The sequence below is a fragment of the Chanos chanos genome, chromosome 11 (assembly GCF_902362185.1).
Source record: "Chanos chanos chromosome 11, fChaCha1.1, whole genome shotgun sequence".
NCBI classification, from domain to species: domain Eukaryota; kingdom Metazoa; phylum Chordata; class Actinopteri; order Gonorynchiformes; family Chanidae; genus Chanos; species Chanos chanos.
In genome coordinates, this window is record NC_044505.1 from 19,943,462 (window position 1) to 19,965,490 (window position 22,029).

The following is a 22,029-nucleotide window of genomic DNA, read 5'->3' on the forward strand; positions in this document are numbered from 1 at the left end:
ACAGTTCACCAGTCTATCACAGGGCAGACACACAAAAACCTTCACACCTAGGGGCAATTTAGTATATCCAATTCTTTGGACTGTGGGAGGAAACCCACACAGAAATGGGGAGAAGATGCTATCTCCACGCAGAAAGGACCGTGGCCGCCCAGCTGGGAATTGAACCCAGGACCTTCTTGTTGTGAGGCGATAGCACTACCCACTGCACCACCATGCACCCACCACTTTAGGACACAATACTAGTGTCCAAGAGCATAAGACAACAGGCGAATAAGGCAAGACCAACCTGTACAAGAGACGGACTCACAGTGCCCCCAAGTGGTCAATAGAGTTCAGTGTTAGTACAATTAGATTGGCAGAGCAACGAACTAGAAAGTATTCTTTATTAGCAATTGAACATATTGTCTATATAGCAATGAGTTGATTACATGCAACATAATTATATAAAAGTTTCCATAGCAGAATTCCTCCAAACAATAATATATGGCATGGTGTAATTACAGTTCTCAGTTACAGTACAAAGCCTTCTTGCTGTGAGGCAGCAGCACTACCCACTGTTCCACCATGCTCCCGTTGTGTCAACAGAAAATTACCCTTGAGTGCAATGAACAATAAAATAAAATGTCTCAAAGAAAAAAAAAAAGCAAAAAACAAACAAACAAACTGCTGCTCTGATCTCTGGGTAACTGGCCCTTCCAGCACCAGACAGGACTCTCCTGAGATTAACATCTGTGATGTAAATCAAGTCATGTGTTTTTCATATGTTTTCTATCCAGGTTTTTAGTATTGCCACAGTACAGCGTAGACTTTTGACAACTATCACATTTTGTTTCATTACAGTTTTAGTGGGGTGAAGTAACTCCAGATGATGTTTCTCTCTGACATCGCGGCAGAGCGGCACTGCTACCCTTGTTCGCTCCATCTCGTTGTGTATCCGTCTCAGTGTTTCCAGCTCGGTTCCGTTGGGTCCAGTCCGATCACAGTTTAAATGCGTCACCACTTCTTTATAGACATTTGACAGCTGATAACCGCTTCTTTTCACATTTGTCAACAACATCACAGATGTGGAAAGAAGCAGCTCAAATTTAATTGACCAGCCCAAAACAATTATTTTTCAACCAAATGAAAAATAAATAAATAGATAAATAAATAAATAAATAAATAAATAAATAAATAGCCTGACTGGGCATATAATGTGATGTAATGTAATTTGGCAACAGTGGGCATTCTGGGATTGCGTCTGGTCCTCAGTATGCCTGTGTGTATATGGAGAGTGGATGGACAGGCTGAATGGAGAAGCAGTTTCTATCTATTTTAAATTATGAGTTGGAATATTTTTTTCCCCAAACATTAGCATTATTGGTTAAAGAAAAGACTTGATATCGCTATTTCTATGTGAAGACTGATTTTCTAAAGGAACTGTGAGGATGGGAAGTATCGATAATTCATTAATGATCCACCCATCACGACTGTTAGGGTTCTACTCTCCCTTTGTTGTCTAAGAAAGTGAAACCTTATGTATCTTCGTCCTCTGATTCATTCGTTCACTGATCATAACATGCCATGGCTGTTCAATAAGAGTGTGAAAAGAGTTTTTCATTCAAAAACTGATCACTGTAAGATACTTCTTTGATTGTTTGTGGGATGTGTCAATACTGTAATAAGTATGGATAATTTAAGATATTGTGATGTAATGTTGACCTTTTCTGCAAACCACAGCTGTTTTTCATTTACTTTCTTACAGCTTTTCATTTACTTTCTTAGGCTACCACTGATTATTACAGTCTGTGTTCCCTAGTTTGAGTCTAATAACATAACGTAACACAGTTCAGTCTCTAGATGGCAGACAACTTTTTTTATGTTATTCCATCTAATTCACTCACAGTTCAAAATGCCAGTATCAGCTCTGGTTAAGGAATGTATTGAAATGTGCAAAAGAAACTAGTGAAATTTGTTGAAGAAATTGCCAAACAAATAACACACAATGAAACTGAGGTCGTGATGGAACAATGTGTATTTGTCAAATTACCAGACCCTGGACAGTGTAACAAAACTGGGTAGTATAATACCACAGAAAAACCTGATTCCGACAAAATGGGTGATTTAAATAAATAAATACAGTGGTTTAAAACAAAATCACTGCCTTCACTTTAATGAAATGTTATTCCTTTAGACCACTTCGCTACAAACTAGGTCAGTCACTCACTACTTCTATTCCTAAACAGTTGAATAACTTCATATGAAAACTGACCAAATAACTTCACTGATATCTTCTTTTTCGCCATTGACGTGTCCAAGAGGATTTAACATGGACCAAAGAGTTAATGTCGTCCAGAGTGTAATCTAAGGCAGGAGATCACCCCTCTCTTTGTGTGGTGTGAGCGGCAGATCCATACTGACTTGGAGATGTTCACCTCCCTGACAAAAACCTATCGATCAAAGGCCATACCTGCATACCATTCAGATGTGGTCATTTTATTTTTTCAATAATCACACCAAAGGGAATTTTCCTTCACTTCCACCAACTTCCACTTGTTTTTGTAATGCATTATGAAAAAAAGGCATTATGAAAAAAAAAAAAAAGATTACACACCCTTCAGCTTTCAGAATGAACATTTAACATTTCAGTTCAGTGATAATTCTGCGGTTAGGTAAGATGTGGATGGAGTGATCCTTCAGTGACATCCACAGATCTCACAGCAGCATAAGAGATGACATAAGCTAAGGCTGACTCATGTCAACACTGTCCCGTGGTCTTTCATGTCCATCTTCCCTTGGTCTTCAATGTCCATTGACATATATGTCTGGGTATGGTTGGATCTTATCATAGACTGGTGTTAGCTGTAGGTTCTGTTCACCAGAAACCAATTCACCTACATTTCCTGGTCCCTGAGAGAGAAAGATGTAGAGGAAGGAGAAGGAGGAGAGAGAGAGAAAAAGAGAGAGAAACAGTGCTTCTGTGATTCTGACGTCAGATATGGTGAAGCACATCAGACTGTTCCTCGAGGGTTTTATTTGTTTTACTGGTATTGAAGAATCAGGGTTTTATGTAAATACTACATATCACTCTGAAAACACCTCTGTTTGCCTCAAATACAAATTATTGGTTATTCTTATTCTGTTAAATGGGCTGAACAGATTTTCAGACAAGAGTTTTACTGTCTTCCTCTGAGACACTGGCATGTCCATCACAAGCCTGTCTATCATTACAACACACAAATTAAACCTCACAGCGTCTCTAAGAGTTTGTCTCTGTCAGTCAGTCAGTCTATCAGGTGACACAAACCTGTGGGTGGGGAGACTGACTGTGATTAATCTGAGTGTAAACCACATCTGCCTCTAGTTCTTCAGTTGCTGATGGATCTGCAAAGAAAAACGCATGAATTTTAGTGATGTTAAGGAGTGACGGCTGAGGCCAAGGAACTGACTGATGGACAGAGACAAGCACTCAAGAGACTTTGAAATGGACAAATAAATCCAGCGATGGAATCAGTATAATGGAACAACTGAATGTGATCTGCCTTATCAAAGAGTTCTTAACTATATAAAATATGCTTCTAGTCATAATCACATACCATAGAAAACCATACTCAGAATACTGTATTAAAACTATATGAGATGGAGTGTTAGCCTTTGTCTACATGATGTTTATTTATGTACTTCCAAACATAACACATGTATGGTCTTTACTGGAGACACTGCTGCAACTAACCATGAAGTCACACAATTTCATCATCAGAAAGTGCTGAACACCACAAAAGCTAACTGGTTGCAGACAGTCTGATACAATTATGAGACTTAAAGATACGAGAGCTGCCTTACTGATTTTAACATTATATTATCAGTGAAGAATATAAATGATAAGATAAAATAGTTCATGTTTAAAGTAATGACTATAAAAGTCCCATGCTCTGTCTGTTTAATAGTGTGGACTACAAATATTTCAAATTCATTAACTAGGACAAATTGTTTGTAAATCAGTAATTTAGTGTAAATACCTGTAGTGACTATGTAATCTGGCTGAGAGCAATAAGTTCTGCACCTTAATGACAAATACCTGCCTTGTGTGTGTTGCTGTTTGCTTCTCTTTAGACACACAGTGACTCCCACCACGAGTAGTAAAAAAAACACTGTGAGAGCAATGATGAGTCCGGTATGTGACTTTCCATTTCTGTTTTCTGGAATCACAGGAACAACTGTCGATAGACACATGATTTTATCTTATTACATAGCAGCCTCTGCTGTTTTCATTTTCATATTTGTGCTTAATTACATCTTCATTCTTGACTAAGATTTATTGATGCATCATGGCCTTGTATACACATTTCCCAATGAAAACTGCCTGACTGTGTAAATGCACATGTCTAGGGAGAGTACATTTCAATACACTGTCTAAAGCAGTTTCTATCATCACAGTATTCCATCTGTACCTCTACATCCTTCACATTTATACTGTTTTCTAGATCTGATACAGTTTAGCCATATTCTAAGTTAATCAACCCCTTTAATAACAATGTTTGATGTGTTCATTGTGAAGAGGTAAACCTGTGAAATAAAGGATCTTACAAAATAGGAGTTAAAAATACAGGTTTAGAGTGCAATATTTGTGCATAATTAGCCTGTTTGTTTGGGTTTTTTTTATATAGATTTAACATGATGTCACAAATTTACTGGAAGTCATAGTGGTATACTGTAAATAAACCACACAATAAGCAGTCATGTGTGTCCTCTACCTGGGTTAGGAGGGCAGAGTTCAGTAATGTTGGGTCGTCTTGTCTGGTGACTGACTGGGTTAGCAGATACACAGCTGTAGATGTTGTTGTCCTGATCTTCTATCTCCAGAGGGAGAGAGAGGATGGTGTTGAGATCAGGGCTGCTGGTCTGGTTCAGTATCTCTTCCCCTTTGTACCAGGACAGAGTCACATCTCTCCCATTCTCAACTGAACACACCACTGAACACAGCTTACTGGATGAGTTTTGAACTGCTGTCACTGTAGGTACCAAGACTTTATCTGACAAAAAAAAAAAAATAAATAAACCAAAAAAATAAAAATCAAAAACAAAACAGTAATATGTAAATAACAATGCAGGGATAATAAAGTCCAATGTTTATACAACAACAAATCACATAGTATACTTTAAAAATAGTTGTTAAATCCCAGACTCACAATGAAAAATCCAATGTTTACACTTACTGTACACTGTCAGGTGAAACACATGTGGAACATTCTCTCCCTCTGTATTCTCAACAGTATAAACTCCAGAATCTTCCATCTTCAGGTTTGACAGTGTGAAGAGTCCATTCTGACTGTCCCAGCGTAGACGACTCTTAAACTTCTGCTCAATGTCTGTCCTACTCTGTTTATTAAAAACCTTAGCCACTATGCCAAGTCCTTCATAAATAAGGTATCCATATTCAGACACATGAGCAGGAAATGTGATGGGCTCTCCCGCAATCCTCTTCACTTCTTGTCCTCCAGCAACAGTGATGGAGGTTACAAAGCTGTGACGTGCTATTTCAAAGGAAACAAGATTCTTACATTAGTACACAAGTTCAACATGCTTCAAACTTTCTATCGACTTATTTGCTCTGAGATTATCTAGATGAAATTTTCCATGAGATTATTTTGTTTGTTCTGTCATAAAGAATGTGTTTTACTGAGGGCATTTCAGAGACCATAGACCCTTTATAGTGTATCATGTACAGTGAGTCAACATCAGATGCCAGTAAAGTGAATGGCTAACTCCTTATCCAGGATGCAATTTCAGCAATTACAATACGGTTACAGTTACAGCTTCCCTTTGGTGAAAGAATCAATATTTTCCTGAAAGCTGTCAATCACTTAATACAGTCCCAAAGGAGGAGTGAGATACAAACTGTCATTATAGTCAAATCTTACACTTTGAGAGTCAGTAATACAACCAAAGGGAGCAAAATGAACTTTGTGAAGACTGAAAATATGAACTTCCTCTCTGATTTCTTTCCAATATGCCCTGTTTATTCAAACCTTGGCAATAAGCCATTTTAAGCCATGAATTAGGTACCAATGTCACAGCCTGCGCCTCATTTTTGGACTTTTAGTTTGAAATGTCTTGTGCTCCTCTTCCGTGTGTGTTTCCACCCATCACCTGATCCTGTTTGTTGCATTTATTAACCTCGTTCTCCCCTTGTTAAGTTTATCCAATCATGTTTGCCCTGTTTAGTTTTCCTTCTGTATTTAAGCCCTTGTGTTTGCTTTGTCTATCATTGTTTGTGTTTTGAACACACTGTTAGGCTGCACCGTTTTGTTACCGGTTTTTGTTCCTGTGTGCACCTGTATTTTTTATCTTCATTTTGTAAGTAGAGCCCTCCTTTTTTTTGTCATCATCATTGTGTCTTGCACTTGGGTCCTGCACCACTCCAGTTGTGACAACCGAACACTCACTTCAAATCTTTTTGCCAAATTATGTTTCATTACTAGCGACAGTAATTTAAATAACTGACAAACAATATGATACTAAACAAGCTTTCAGCAATTGAAAGTCATCTGCCATTTCATGTTTTGTTTCAGAAATGTTTCACTTGCTAAAAGAAAGATTGAAGGGAAAAAAAAAAAGAGTAATGAGGCCCTAAATAGTAGATGTCTCTCTTTGTGTGAATTCCACCAGCAGGATGAGAGAGAGAGAAATGCACACCTAGAAACAGATGCCCTCCTGCACAGGGACAGCATGAGGAAAACAGGCATGCAATATTGTGAGTGATCCAGCTAATCACCTGTTCATGGTGCTCCTCTCTGGTAGACTGACTGTTAAATCAAAGATCACCTGCTGCCTGAACCCTTTTTTCCCCCAGTCTACACAAATATATTTATTTATTTATATGCTTATTTATATATTTTCTGAATATTTCACATATTCTCCACTAGGCAATTGAGAGTCTCCTGTCTCTCTTTAGTCAGTGTTGATGTGTGTATTGCACCTGTGTGTTGCTGTGCACTTGAGCCTTAATGCTCCCTGCCATTCTCTTGTGCCGTTATACAATGCTCTTGTATGCTGTGTGCTGTAACACTATGGCCAAGCTAAATTCCTCTACATAGCTGCATCTGGTAAATACAGCGTTTCTAATTCGGATTATGATTCAGATTGGAATATGTTTGTCTCATAATATGACTGGCAACATATTTTGCTCCATTTAGAGCAATTTTCAGCCTCTAAATATTCAACATTTCATCTGATATCTGGTTAAGGAGCACACTGGACAGCCTAAATCATTGCTGTTGTATTACTATGACGGATGAAACAAAAAAGGGGAAAAACATGACGGGCATGAAATGCTCTTGTTGGTGTTAAGTGCCGGAGGCAATTGTGCTCTGTGCAAAGTAATTTTGTGACAAGTCTTAGAAATAGGCTTCATGAACAAAAGGAAAAAAAAAGTATTGCTCATACACCCATGGATTCTTTAATATAATCTGGAATCTCTGACATCATTGAAACTGCTATGTGCACAATGTTGCCATGTATTTGTGGTTTCAATATAACATATAATGGCTGCAATAACTGTAATGGGCTGTGTGTATAAACTGTTATCTTTGTTGTTATCTTAATTGAAATTATTGTGAACTATTCACCACTGGAAAAAGGCATAGGGATGTGCAAGCTAGTGAGATATTTTTGTTGCATTCTGTGCACACATGTTTAAGTGTAAACCTGGGTTCTTAACTGCTGGATACTGACTTTTCATATTTTCATAAGTGGTTTTTTTTTCCCTCACTTTTTTTTTATAGTAATTGAGAACTGTAATTACAATGTGCCATATGTTATTGTTTGGAACAGTTCTACTATATCTGTTTATAGGCATTTTTCATACAATAATGTTGCCTGTGATAAACACATTGTTGTATAGACAATATGTTCAATTGCTAATAAAGAATACTTTCTAGTTGCTGGATCTGCCAGTCTAATTGTACTAACACTGAATTCTATAACCACTTGGGGGCACTGTAAGTCGGTCTCTTATACAGGTTGGTCTTGTCTTATTTTCTTAGACACTAGTATTGATTCAAACTGGGCATGGATTGCCTTTCTGCTTTTTAGATTAACATGGAGTTTACTGTCTTTTCACTGTGTTGCAGTAACTGTATAATTGTGGCTCCTCTACTGAGGCACAGGGACAAAAAAGAAATACAAGACAATAAGGGTTTGATAAATTTCTAGTAGACTCCCCCCATACACCCCCCTCCTCTCTCAGGTTCCAGGCCCAGCCACATGTCTATAGTGTGGCTTACAACAGCCAAAAATCCTCCCTCATGCACAACAAATACTGTGCTGGACGAATGATCATGGCACTACCCACAAAATTTGGGAACAGGCTGATAAGAATAAAGTACTGCTGGGATTAGATTGACCCAGAGGGTAGCACTCTGTGGTGAAAACAATTCTGACACCATAATTTGAATCCACATTCCTCCACCAACATGTAGGTGATATCCATGACCCTAAATGTGTATGTGGCTTGCTAGGTGGGGCCAACCAGTTAAGTAACATTTTTTTGGAAATTCTAATACTTAAAAAGAAGCATTATATATATAAAAAAAAATCTAATACATTTTAAGTAGAAAAAATGTGAAGACACATGTATCACAATTTAAAATACAAGTCATACATGGAAACTTTTTGGGAAAATACAAAACTTTTTGGAAAATATAAATCATGCATGCTGTTAACATATGACAGTCTACAAAAGAGTTAATTATATTTGTTTCCCTCTATTCCATAAGATGGTGCTGTGCATGTAAGGCAAAAAGCGTGCTGATTCATGTCCATTTCATCCCCTACTACCTTTTTCAATACTATTTCACACAGGGTTGTGATGTTTTTAGGAACATTTTCTACTGCTCTAAAGTCTCCAGTAATGCAACACAACATGAGAAGAGAATATGAATAAGAAGAGAACCTGAAAACCTGAAATATTCCTAACTCACCAAACTCTTACTAGTTCCCTACACATCAGTGAACCTGTTCTAATCAGTGTGTGACAGTACATTTTGGGACTGGCAAAGCCTGCGTGAGCCAGTGGAGTTGTTTAAAAAGCTCTTTGGTCCAGCCATCAGAAATATCCACTTCATCTGCATTCTATTACAGGGACAGACCACACCAACAGAAAAATAAATGCCTCTAAAACTACACCTGCAAACAAACACACAGTTGAAACCAGGAAAGTACTACTATTGTATGATTTAAAAAAAACAAACAGTGAAAACAACAGAAAAGAATCAGTCTTTAACACTATCAATACCATTTGAAAGAGGGAAAAGTCATCCAGGATGTATTATATCATGATTAAACAACTCATATAACTAACACTTTTTTATCACTCTAGCCTCAAGCGATGAGAGCTCAGTACGCTGATTTCTTAATCAGTTCTCTGTTCATAGCAACAGATCATAGCAACCTAAGCATGCCCCAGCGTGGCGTGACTGAACCGGTTTCAGGTGGAATTAGCCTCAACATGTGCTACCCCATACTGATTTGGTCGTCCTACCTCAGTTGCCTACATCTATATCTGAAATATAAGTGATATATAGTACTGCAATGTGTTTCCCATTTCATTTGAAATGTGCTAGATGTCAAAGGGACACCCACTTTATGTTGATAATAGGTTTTAGACTTGCAGCAGAAAGTCCAGGGAGCACATGCAGTTTCACTGTCTCAATTTTTGCTGAAAACGTGTTGTCATGTGTCTGTCTTCGTCTCTCTTTCTCTCTCCCAGATCCCTCAAGGCTACAGTGCTCAGAACTCTTCAACTCATTGCCAGAACCCCTGCTTATGCTGTAGTACCAGCCATGGCGCCAAGTTCACCGCTAGCTCCGGAGGACATGGGTGCTGCAGTGTTTCTGTGGTAAACTGATGTTGATATTTTGTCTTAACATTAATATAGATAAAAATATAAATAAATCTGGTTATTGATTTATTTATTTATCAACTATCCTCCAACAACCCCTCCCCCATCACCAACTCCGTAGAAAATGCCCCGTATTTTGAAACCTAAATGCTGGCAGGTATTTCTCTGTACCAGTCGAAAATTGAGACCTTCATCAGTTCTCTTTGAAGTAATAAAGCAAAATGAGTGAAAAGGCATCCTGTTTACCATCCAAATTTTTCATGCACGTGCTAGGTTACTCGCACCCGCTAGGCTACTAGCTAGCAATAATAAGTAGGCATCCTTGAAATGCTGCCGGCAAGTTACTACCGTAATAAAAAAATGACTTTGAATATTTTGGTTGTTAATTGTTCATTGACTAATTCCTTGAAGGTATACTCTCTTGAACAAAATAATAGCATCCAGTAAACCTTACCAGTCACAATAAGAAGAAGGAGACCCTTGGATCCAAAGAGAATGTTAGTGTCCTTCATTTTTAACATCCTAGTTGGTTAAAATTAAATTAAAGAACTAAAAGCAGCATTTAACCTCACAAACCACTCTCATCGACAGAGGCAACTAAGGTAGTGCCCAAACTCTAAATGGGAGATGTCTACATAGGGAAAACTTGGGTGGGTGTTACCTATTGCGAAATGATAGTCAGCCGAGAGCTTTAGTCGTTTCTCTGTTAACTGCTCAGGAAATGTAATTATGTTTTAATGCAAAGCTTTTTTGCCAACTGCAAGTTGTAGTTATAGTTCATATGGTCCAGAGGAGAAATGTGTATGGTTTTAATTCTTTACAGTTGGCTCCAATATCTGTAAGATTCTTTAGAGTCAGTCAGGATAGTGTCTCACATCTACCAGGAAAACAAGAGATAAAATGATCAAGTTTGATAATGAACCTGAAGTAAACATGTGTTTGGTCTTCACTCTCTGATTTTAAAATTTTGCTTCATATCCTGTGTTACACCCAAACTGATCACATTCTGCTCCCTGTTCAGATGTGCTCTCTTATTAGGTGTTGTATTACACAGGTCAACTCACTGGAAAACAAAGACTTAAACAAACATGAATGTTTCTGGTGTCTTTTTGTAGGATTCCTACACACCACATAAACAGACTCCTCCACTATGACACGTCCCCTTTTCACCAAATTTGGTCATTGCTGGTTGCCCTAGATATTCTAATCCCTGTCACTTGAACAACCCCCATTTGAATTGTATGGAACTCCTCAGGCTCCAATAGGTTTAAGTTCCTCTTTCTATAACTCACTATGTCCCTGCACCATAGTTCATTGCATGATCATGGAAATTTCCATGATTGGTGAACTTTGTCAAAAGCATTGGTTATATGATATGTCTTAACAAGAAACAGAAAACTTTGTTTATTAAAAGGCTTTGAGTTTTGATTTTACTGCTGAAACACTCTGTTATAGCAAATTTACCACTATTAACCACTAATCACTATGGGAAAAATATCTCCAAAATACATCTGTTATAAATCCAGGAGTTACAGAGTTACAGACGGGGAAAGAGACATAAAGGGGGTAAAGACAAAAAGCACACTGCCCTCGTCTTTAACAGCGCCACACAAAAACTGGAACATGTTGTGAACGGGGTTTTTATTTCACATCCAGTGCAAACAGGTGACTCCAAAAATCTGTTACCTGCAGCTACATGCCAATCCAAGCGTCGCCCTCCAGCCGTGTCGGCTTCCCTTCCCGTGGAGTTGCTTCTTCAAACTGATTTTCTCACCACTGTCTGTGATAATGCTAATAATGTTAATAAAAGTGTTAGTTATTTTGGGCTGGTATAATGCATGAGGTGGAGGAAGTGTCCGAGAGGCGCGTACTGAGTAATGTCTACCCTCACTTTTTTTTTTTTTTTTTTTTTTTGAGATGGAAGTGTGAACGTCCTCACGCATGACTGCACTTAGCTTTTCTCAATAACCCTGAGGTTGGAGAGTTGTGGTTTTGTCTCCTGATGATTGTTAACTCAGTGATGGTGTGAATTTGAACAAGCTCCCTCCCACATACACAACCCCCCTTGTGCTTCAAGTGGTGATATTTTGGAGGTACTTCCCCTTTCGGTGATAAAGTTTTACTATTAAAGGTTTATTACATGTAATAAACTATTAGGAAAGCCAGGATTGTATTTCATTAAGCTGGATCATGCCAGTCGAGAATATATAATTTACTGGTTCCTAAAGGCACACCACACAGACATTATATATACACTCCTGGTGTATATTCTGTACACCAGGAGTGAGCGACACATCGACTCACTGATCCACACCACTAGGATCTACAGCAATGACATCGGCATGTCATTTGGGCTTGAGAAGTGTGGCCGTATGGTAAGAAAGAGAGGGAGGGTAGTCAGAACTGAGGGGATTGTACTGCCAGAGGGTAGCACAGCAGATGTCGAGCAAAGCTACCAGTACCTTGGAATAACACATGCAAATGGGCAAATCATGAAGAGGTCGCTAGGAAAGCAGCAACTGCCAAATACCTGCAGAGAGTAAGGCAAGTCAGCTGAATGGGAAAAACAAGGTCTAGGCACCTGGTAGTCATTAGATACCCTGCTGGAGTAATCAGCTGGCCAAAGGAAGAGACGGAAGCCACTGACATCGAGACCAGAAAGCTCCCTCACAATGCTTGAAGGATTTCACCCCAGATCCAGCATCCTGAGACTGCGGAGTGAAGGAGACTGAGGACTAGTGAGCGTCAGAGCCACTGTCCAGGGTGAAGAAACAGAGATCCAAGATTACATCAGGAAGACGTCTTGAAAAAAGAAAAGTTATATATATATATATATATATATATGTTTATTACATTGATCATTACTTAAGGAAAGTAAAGTTTCTAGCGATCTAAACCCTAAGTACATGAATGTGACAAGCCTTGCTAGTTTGTACAAGTGCAGTTGCCACAGGCAATTGTACTGGGTCAGAAGTAGTTTTGCGACAGGTCTTAAAAAAAGCATTCATGAACAGAGAGGAAAACAGACCACATGGTTATATGCGTTTTTCTGAAGAGTCAAACATGTTTGACATTTTCGCCATTGTTATTGCACATGCACCGGTGGTTTTAGTGTTCAATTTGAGCCGTGAAGGGCTGTTTAGTACATATAAATCACTGTGGGCTATTCACTTTTGAGAAAGGTCCAGATTACATGCAAGCCAGTGAAATCTTTCTGTGGCATACCATGCACATATATTTGAGTATAAATGTTGGTACTAAACTGTTGGATATTGATTTGTCAAATGTTCAGAAAGCTGTCCTACTCCATTCTTTCAGTTTAACTGACGTCTAAACTCATTCTGTGAAACATGTTATTGTTTGAAGAATTTTACAGTTTAGATTGCTAGGAAACTTTCCTTTAGTAATGATCAATGTAATAAACATATTCCTGTAAATACTGCTGATGTTTTTAATCTATACCAGTAAAACTCTTTCTACTGACATTAAAATCTATGGCCACTTGGGGACGCTGTAGGACCGGAGACCAGACAGGTTTTTATTTTTATTTTTCTTTAAAGCTGATTCGCTGGCAGGTCTTATCGTGTTTACTTGTTTACAAGGCAAGAAGTATTTATTCAGCTTCGATGTGGAATGTGTTACTGATACTTTAGATATATATTGGACATATATTAAAAAATGTTTTGCCTCATTTTGTTTCAGTAACTTTATAATTCTTTACATACCGTGTCTTCAGTCGTAACTGTTAGATTTTTATCTTGTTTTTTTCTTTTTAATTGAAGAATTCAAGCAAATACATCTTTTGGATGGAGAATTTTCATCTGTACTTACTTTAAAGCGAGCTCACCAACAGGCGCTTTTGGCCATGGGAACTGAGAAGTCCAGCAACCAAGAACACGCTGGAAAGGGGTTCATCTAAGAGAGGTTTGAACGAGAGAATTCAAACTCCACTGGGCCCAGTCATTCAGCAGCACGGCCTCTCCTACACTGATGACACCTGGCTCTACCTGTCCTTCCCCCCAGAGCATACCACTCTCTCAGCACGCATCTCTTCATGTCTCACAGACATCACAGCCTGGATGAAGAAACCTCACCTCCAACTCAACCTGTCAAAAACCGAACTGTCGGTCATCCCAGCCAATCTTTCCATTCATCATAACATTTTCTCTTCATCTTGGTTCTTTCTCTCTCTCACCATCCAAGTCCAGCAGAACTCTACAAGTGATAATAGATGACAAGCTGACACTAACTGGCCACATTGCAGAAACCTCCTGATCCAGTAGATTCACACTGTACACCATCAGTAAAATCACACCACACCTGTCAGAGTATGCAGCCCAACCCCTAGGCCAGGCACTTGTCATCTCAATACGGGACTACTGCAACTACTGCAGGTTGTCAAAGCTGTCAAACACCTCAAGATGATTCAAAATGCTGTTTTGCACGTCTGGTCTTCAACCAGCCGAAGCAGACACTTGTCATACCTCTCTTCCCTCTCGACCGCATCCTCTGTATCTGTTTGCAGCAGGTTTAAGTCCCTGATGCTGGCTTTCTGATCAACCAGTGTAACTGTGCCTCTATACATTGATCACTCATTAGAACCGATGTTCCATTCCACCTGCTATGGTCTGTGAGGGAACGGCGTTTGGCGATTCCACCACCTTGGAGCACAGAGTCACCTACTGGACTGTTTGCACAGGCATGGCTCGTTGATGATGAAATGGGTCTCCCAACTCCTCCCAGTCTGCTGTGTCCCGCACAACTTTCGAGAAGCGCCTAAAGACTTACCTTTTCCGTGGAACACTTACCTTCAGCTCTAACTAACGCACCCTGTTATACTCCATACTATACTGAAGTGCTCCAAAGCACCACTACTAATCATTCTATGATGTATACCTCACAGCACTTCTTTACTGGTATGATAAATATTCAAAACATATGCCGATGCTTAGACTGCCCTGTGTGTACTGTGGGACCAGGCAGAATGGTTTCTCTACTGTTAGAATTAAGCACAAAGACACACTTGTGGATCCCTGTATCTTCACACACAAATCTTTACACACATATATTCCCATGTCTTTATACACATACCGTCACAACACAAATGCCAAACAGCAATGATTATTTTATGATATAGATTTTCTTCCCTCTATGATTAGTAGTGCCCAGCACTTTACTGTGTGATTTTTTTTTTCGGTGGTACTCGATACTTTATACCTGTAATCTCCTCTCTTGTTTTCCTTCAGCATTCTTGCATGTGTATGTCTGGTCTAATACTGAACATAACAGTGGCACTAATGCAACAGACAGCTCCTTATTGGCTATATGCTGGGTGTGTTTCTGCCTGTGTCTGAAGTCACTATGGACCAAAATATAAATGTTTCGATTTATTTTCATTCCATTATTACTATTTTTTTTGGGGGGGGGGGGGGCACTTGGAGACCTGTACTTCCATCTGGATCTTTTGCTAACTTGTTTTCTATCTTTTGCTGTGTTTTGTGATGGCTTGCCAAAATCATTCTGGGAGAGTGCAATATTTTGGAGCCAAATGGGCAAGTGTGATGCCGTCGGCTTTATTGTACCGATATGTCTGTGGATCGGGTCATTTTTCTTACCAACAATTTCTTTGTCTTTTTTTTTCTTGTTGTATGATGATTGAACAGATGGGGGTTCTGCTGGAGTCTGGCTGGTCGGTCCTGCATGGGAGGGGTCTTTTTGGGTACATGATTGTTGTAGATTTTCATAGTGTGGCACCATCGCATTGTTGCTCCTTTAGTCTTAATTGTTTGTGTAGACATCTCAGTTTACTTGTATTTGCTTCTGTATTTTCCTATCCTAATAAAGAAGGTGACCCCTTGGTTACACGTTTTTGAGCGTATCTTACAAAACACACACACACACACACATACACACACACACACACACACACACACACACACACACACACACACACACACACACATGCACAAAGAACAACTAATAGGAAATAGGTAACTTTGTCACATTGGAACCCATATCTTTGTAGTTTTTTCATTTGGTGAAAAGCTTGTGATTGGGAAAAATCCTCGATTACGTTTGCACTTACATTCCATCCTGAATAACATTTCTGGAATAGCCCATAAGCTACTAACATACTTTGGTGGTGGTTCTTGCAAAACAGGGGGAAAGAGTGAGAAAAAGACAATCAGTGATAAATCATTTGGAAGCGTAACGCACGCTTCTGTTTCTAACCGCTAACAGAAAAGTGTGTGAACTGTTCACCCTCAGTGTTTGCAGTGGGGCCCTGTCTCTCAGTTAAACAGGAAGTGGTGAAGAAAACAGAAAAGCGCAGGGGAGGGAAGTCTCTCAGGATTTAGTGGCAGAGTGAAATCAAAGTGCGAAGAAAGCTTAAGAATCCTTAAAAAAAGTAAAAGTTAAAGCGCAATTTGGGTAATTTAAACTTATTTATTTTAGTTTGAGATGTTCAATGCGATGATGACATCATGTAATGTGGACTAGAATGGTTCAGTATTTGTTGTGCTGAAACACCAGAAAAGAAGTAGAGGTTTGTAGAAGGGCCAGTGAAGAACTAACTGGGAAACAATCTCCTTACTCGAGTATTTAAAATCTTGATGAACGATGTCAATTGAAAACAGGATTACCAGTAAGGATCAAGCAAAACTGAATCTTGAGATGGCTTCACATCATATTATACAGGTTTGATCACGCGAGTTCAGACTGGTGTGATAAGATTCAAAGACTGTTTGTGTTGCAGACAGCTCTGTATGAAGTTAGATGATTGACATTATAGTAGTGCATTGCGAATATTGTTTACTTTAGAAAGATTAAAGTGGGAACTCACCATGCTGTCACTGTAAGTCTGAAATAAAATATAGAATAGATCATAGCAGCTCTCCCCATCCTTTCAGTCTCCCATAGTTCCTCCTGGTTCTCCCATAGTTCCTCCTGGTTCTCCCATAGTTCTTTCTGGCTTACCAAATTCTCCAGGGTGTCCTGTCCTGCAGCTTGAGCCACGCTTTAGAGCTGGGGCACCGTAACGCCACCGATCGGAAAGTAACGTAAAATCCAATAAAACCTCGCCACGTATGGAAAAGACCAGTTCTGAACTGGCCTCATAAGAATGAATGGAGTGGACACTTGACCAGAGGAGCCAGAGAAAGCCATTGTTGATTACAATGAGTAATCATCAGTCAGCTATAAGAATTCCCTCATTGCTGATATGTACATAGAGTATGGAATGTGGAGGGCAGCACTCATGACAGGCATAATTAAGAGCTGCAATACAACAAAGAGCTGCAATACAGCAATACAAACACTGAGGCTTCCTCAACAGAACAGGAGTACGCAAAAAATACATCACACACCTTAAATAAACTTTGGTCACGTGTACATTTCTAGGTATCTTTTAGTTAGCTTTACATAAGGCCTTCGATTCGTTACGCAAAAAGATGTGGCCTTTTCCTCAGTCGCCGCCGGGGAGGGAAACATCTCAGCCGGGCCAGCAAGGTTGCTCTGGCAGACAGCCTTTGGGAGGAAGTGAAATTACACAACGAATCGTTGTCACTCAACCACCTGTTGTGGCTTAGGGCACTGTGGTTGTAACCATCGTTGAGCGTGATGGCTGCTGAATTCTGAGATTTGAAATGTGTCAGGAGTCGCGTTGGTTCTGAACGGAGCCTCCCGAGTGATGGGGCCGATGTCCTAAGCCTGCCGCGGACAACTTAGCCGAGCGGTCGCCACATCGCAGAGAGGTTCTGACACGGTGCCGCTCGGCCGAGATCCACCGCGGTTCTGATCTTCTCCTTGAGGCGTGGCCATCACAAGGGTTATAAAGTCATGAACACATGAATGAATTAAAAATGACTGGGAGTATTGTTTGAAGTGACGTTCTTCATAAACGCTTCCCTGATGAAGAGCCAGCGTTTAACAAAGGCTTTTAATACGATTGCAGGAATGCCTCAGGTTCCCTCCATTTTTTTGCCAGAGATGCTCAGAGGCCCAGTCTGAGGACCACTCTGCACTTTTCCAAGAATTGTACCAATCATTTTGCCCCAGGAACACATTCCTTTTCTCCTTTCTTTAAAACAAGTAAATATGTCTTGAAATATTTCAGTAACAGATAAAGTGAATCTGTGACAGTTACAGTGGTGGTAACCTCGAGTTGAGTCACCTTAACATTAAGTCTACCTTCTAAGGTTTATAGACATATACTGTCCAGCAGGGGGCTCTAGTAGTACCCTGTAATTCCACAGTTAACGGCCAAACTCAGTTTATCTTTCTCAACTATATCTCCGGAAATTAGAACCAAACGTTCTGAAGTCAGAAAACAATTTATTTAAATGGTAAATGCTAAACAATATTATGAGCTAATATGAGAAAGGGGGTTTCTTATTGTTATGAATATTTATCTGCTGAGTATTCACAGTAAGACCTTTATGTTGTGAGGGGGTGGTTGTGACCTACTGTCAGGGAAATGATCTTGTGACCAGAGGGTGTCAGGTTCAGATTTTGACTTCAGCATTTCTTTTCCATTGTGACCTTTAACAGGACAGTACAACACTGAATCCCAACATTTCAACAGAGTGACACCTCAGACATGTGTTACAATATGTCACTCATATTCATTTAACCTTAGATTATCCATGAAGCATTTATGAGTAAATGTGCCTTTATGAACCAGTACATAATATTTTATTGGCTGCCATGATTAATGAAATACGATCCTGGCTTTCCAAGTAGTTCATTACATGTCAACACTTTATCACCGAAAGGGGAAGTACCTCCAAAATATCATCCACTTGAATCACAAGGGGGGTTGTGTATGTGGGAGGGAGCTTGTTCAAATTCACTTTAGCAATGAGTTTGTAATCATCAGGAGACAAAACCACAATCCTCCAAAGGCATGGTCACATGAAAAAAAAGGCTATGTGCAGTCATGCGCGAAGACGTTCACGGTTTCGTATATTAAAATAAGTGAAGTAAGAGCAGGAATTACTCAACGCTCGCCTCTCGGGCGCTTCTTTCACCTCGCATCATTATAGTAATCCCAAAATAACTGACACCTATATTAGCGTTAACGCAGACAGTGATGAGAAAATCAGTTTGAACAGGCAACCCCACCGGAACGTAGCGCGTGCGGAAGCCGACACGGCTGGAGGGCGACGCTTGGATTGGCGCACGGTTGAACGCGCATCCGATAATGCTAAGAGTCACTTGAACTGGAATAACAAGGAGGGCTGGAGTATGACTGCTGTAAATTTGCACAGCGGTTATAACCTTAAGCGATTGTGTAAACTGTCGTATTGACACAATACAGATGCCCGAGGGCTCCGGTTGTTCTCCAGTTCACGGAAACACTCGGCTCAGTCTCCTCAGCCGAATGCCTGGCCTTAACCACTGTGAATCGTTTTATAAATACTGATTTCAGAAAAAGAATTCGTTTGAAAAAATGGGTAATCTTTTCCAGCCTGTCTTTCTTTCCGAGGACGAAAAGGCTCAGACTCTCACCTCCAAAACAGCGGGATACGAGGGATGAAATGATCTTTAATTCCAACCTTAATTTAAAAATTAGGAATTCAATATTTAAAACAATATCTACACACAAGGAACAATGTGCATGGCTCTAATTCTCGATAAAAATCTAGATTTGGCCCTTTATCCTTGGTCCTGTATCTGTGCATGGCTCCACGTGTCCTGGATCCAAACTCTTATCAGCGCATTCTCTCTGCCAGTTCTGACATGTTCAGTTATCAGAGAAGTATTATACAGGGTAAAATCAGTGAAGAACCAGTATGAGGAAGGTGTGGGTATTTCCAGCACACTCAGACGTGCCCATCCTCCACCAGCAGGCATCCTCAACCCGTCACTAACAATATTTTTGCTCAATCATGAAAAGTTTTGTATACAAAACAACAACAACAAAAAAAAAACCCTTTAGGCATAGACTGACATTAAGCCTGTCAAAACGACAAAACATTGCAGACAAAGGTTAATTCAAAGACTTCATTCAAATATTTTAAAGAATTAATACATACATGTGTGTCTATCTGTATATACAAGTGTCACATATATACAGTATCAAAATACTTGTTTGTGGTCACACTTGTACGGTTAAACCATAGTTATTTTCAAATTCGCCACTGTGAGTGCATGCTTGATTAATCCAACTGCATTACTCTGCAATTTCTGCGACCAAAAGAAGAAGTGAAGCTTTCAGTACAGAAACAAGGTCTGGTTCAGCCGTTTGTTTATAAAATACCAGCGGAATTTTTCCAATATCTGTAAGTTTCATTGGAGCCAATGATGATACTTTAATGAAAATTACCTGAGTATCTAAATGTCTCAGTCTGAAACCACCAAGGAAACGATATGAAATGATCTCAACTTCGTTAATATGATTTGTGTACTTGAAGTTGAGGTGATTTTGGTGATTATGATTTCTGAACTTGGTTTCATACTCTTTGTTACACCCAATCACATGGTCTCTTATAAGCTGTTGTATTGTAATGGTTAACTCGCCAGAGAACAAAGAGTGAAACAAAGGGGTGGGTGTTGCTAACGTCTTTTCGTGAGGTTCGTGCAGAGCGCACAAACAACAGGCCATTGGACTTCAAAAAAAAAATCTACTTATTAAATGTTAACCATAACTTTGATGTAACCTAAAAAGGACATTGGATTTGTATACACTACAGCAAAGCGATTGATTCTTAATTGGAGTAAGTGACTATTGATCCAAAGATTTTTCAAAAAAAAAAAGAAAGAAAGAAAGAAAGAGAGAAAGAAAAGAAATGCAATAAAAACATGTTTAAGCTATCAATATGTTTAATGTTAAAAGGAAATTAGGAAACATGTCCCAGTCTAAAAATAAAAGTTTCTAGAAAACAAAAACTCTTCCCATAGTAAACATAGGACAATGTTCAATGGTAGCAACCCCTGTTTAGTTGTGCAGTGAGCAGGGTGTCGGCATGTTGAGACAAGCCGGAGGAGGACTACCAGCCTGACTTATTTCATCACTCTTGCACAGATGTTTGGGATGTTTGAAACACTACTGAATGTTACTGGATTCAATGTAACCCCTTGTGCAGTGATGACACCTGAATACTGATGATAAATAAACAACAGTCCCTCATGTCAAATTCATTCAGACACGGCCTAGAGACTAAGATTTGACTCATCTATGCCGCAGTCACAACAATCCACTGAATGAGACACTACTTCAGTAACAGAAAGGAGAAGTAAGATCTCAGAAAATAGAAACAGAGAATCGAAATCCTGCAACAGAAATACTGATGAATTTTCCCCCACAATCCTTAGGTTTAACTGAGAGATGGAGTGTTTGGGAAGAGTCTTTCACGTATGAGATGTCCCTAACGTAAACATATGCCCCCCCGAGTCATATCCGAGAACAGAGTAAATTACCCACGCTCTGAAGTTTTCCGTAATACAGCAGACATGTCAGAACACTAAGCACCTGAATCATATGGTGGTTCTTGAGGGGTTAATTTCCTCTTTTGTTCCTAGAACTCACTACATCCCTTGCACCTAAGGTCATTGCATGTGAAGGTAAATTTCAGGAGTGCTAGACTGTACCAAAAACAGTCATTGCATGTGAAGGTAAATTTCAGAAGTGCTAGACTGTATCAAAAACAGTCATTGCATGGCATGTCTTAACAAGAAAGAGAAACCTGTGTGTCTTAAAAGGCTTTGAGCCACGTTATTACCTGCAGAAACATGTACCTGGTTTTCCCCTGAGCATTACAGAGAAATGGCAAATCACAAAAGGAGAAATGCACCCAAAAATGTAATCTTTTGCAAATCCAGGAGTTATCATGGAGAAAGAAAGACAGGGAAATGAAAGACAAAAAAAAGGCATCAACCGATGTCTTTAACAGCATCAAAGCCCTACTTTCATATTCAATTTATTATTATCATTATCCTTACTATTATTATTATTATTATTAAGTGCTGGACAGCAAATAGTTTTTGGTCTCAGCAGAACAAACTGACAGTTTCAAAATAGCAACCAACTGAACGAATGACAGGCACAGCCAGACTCTAAAAACGGGGAAGTTCTTCTGCTACCAGGTCAGTTAAACTGGATCAGTCAGTTATTACAAGAGGGAAAACTGACTGTTGCAGGATGCAGCAGA

At 39.4% G+C, this 22,029-nt stretch overlaps 1 protein-coding gene across 1 annotated transcript in view; it reads left to right on the forward strand.

Annotated features, from left to right (window-relative positions):
* The window catches only part of LOC115823802 (von Willebrand factor A domain-containing protein 7-like), a 29,681-nt gene extending 14,977 nt beyond the window's left edge, over positions 1 to 14,704 (forward strand). Inside the window, exons 16-18 of the mRNA XM_030787827.1 lie at positions 9,749 to 9,877; positions 12,162 to 12,255; positions 14,624 to 14,704. Of these exons, the coding sequence (XP_030643687.1) occupies positions 9,749 to 9,877; positions 12,162 to 12,255; positions 14,624 to 14,704 (304 nt within the window). The remainder of the gene's footprint in view (positions 1 to 9,748; positions 9,878 to 12,161; positions 12,256 to 14,623) is intronic.
* The last annotated feature ends 7,325 nt before the right edge of the window (positions 14,705 to 22,029 follow it).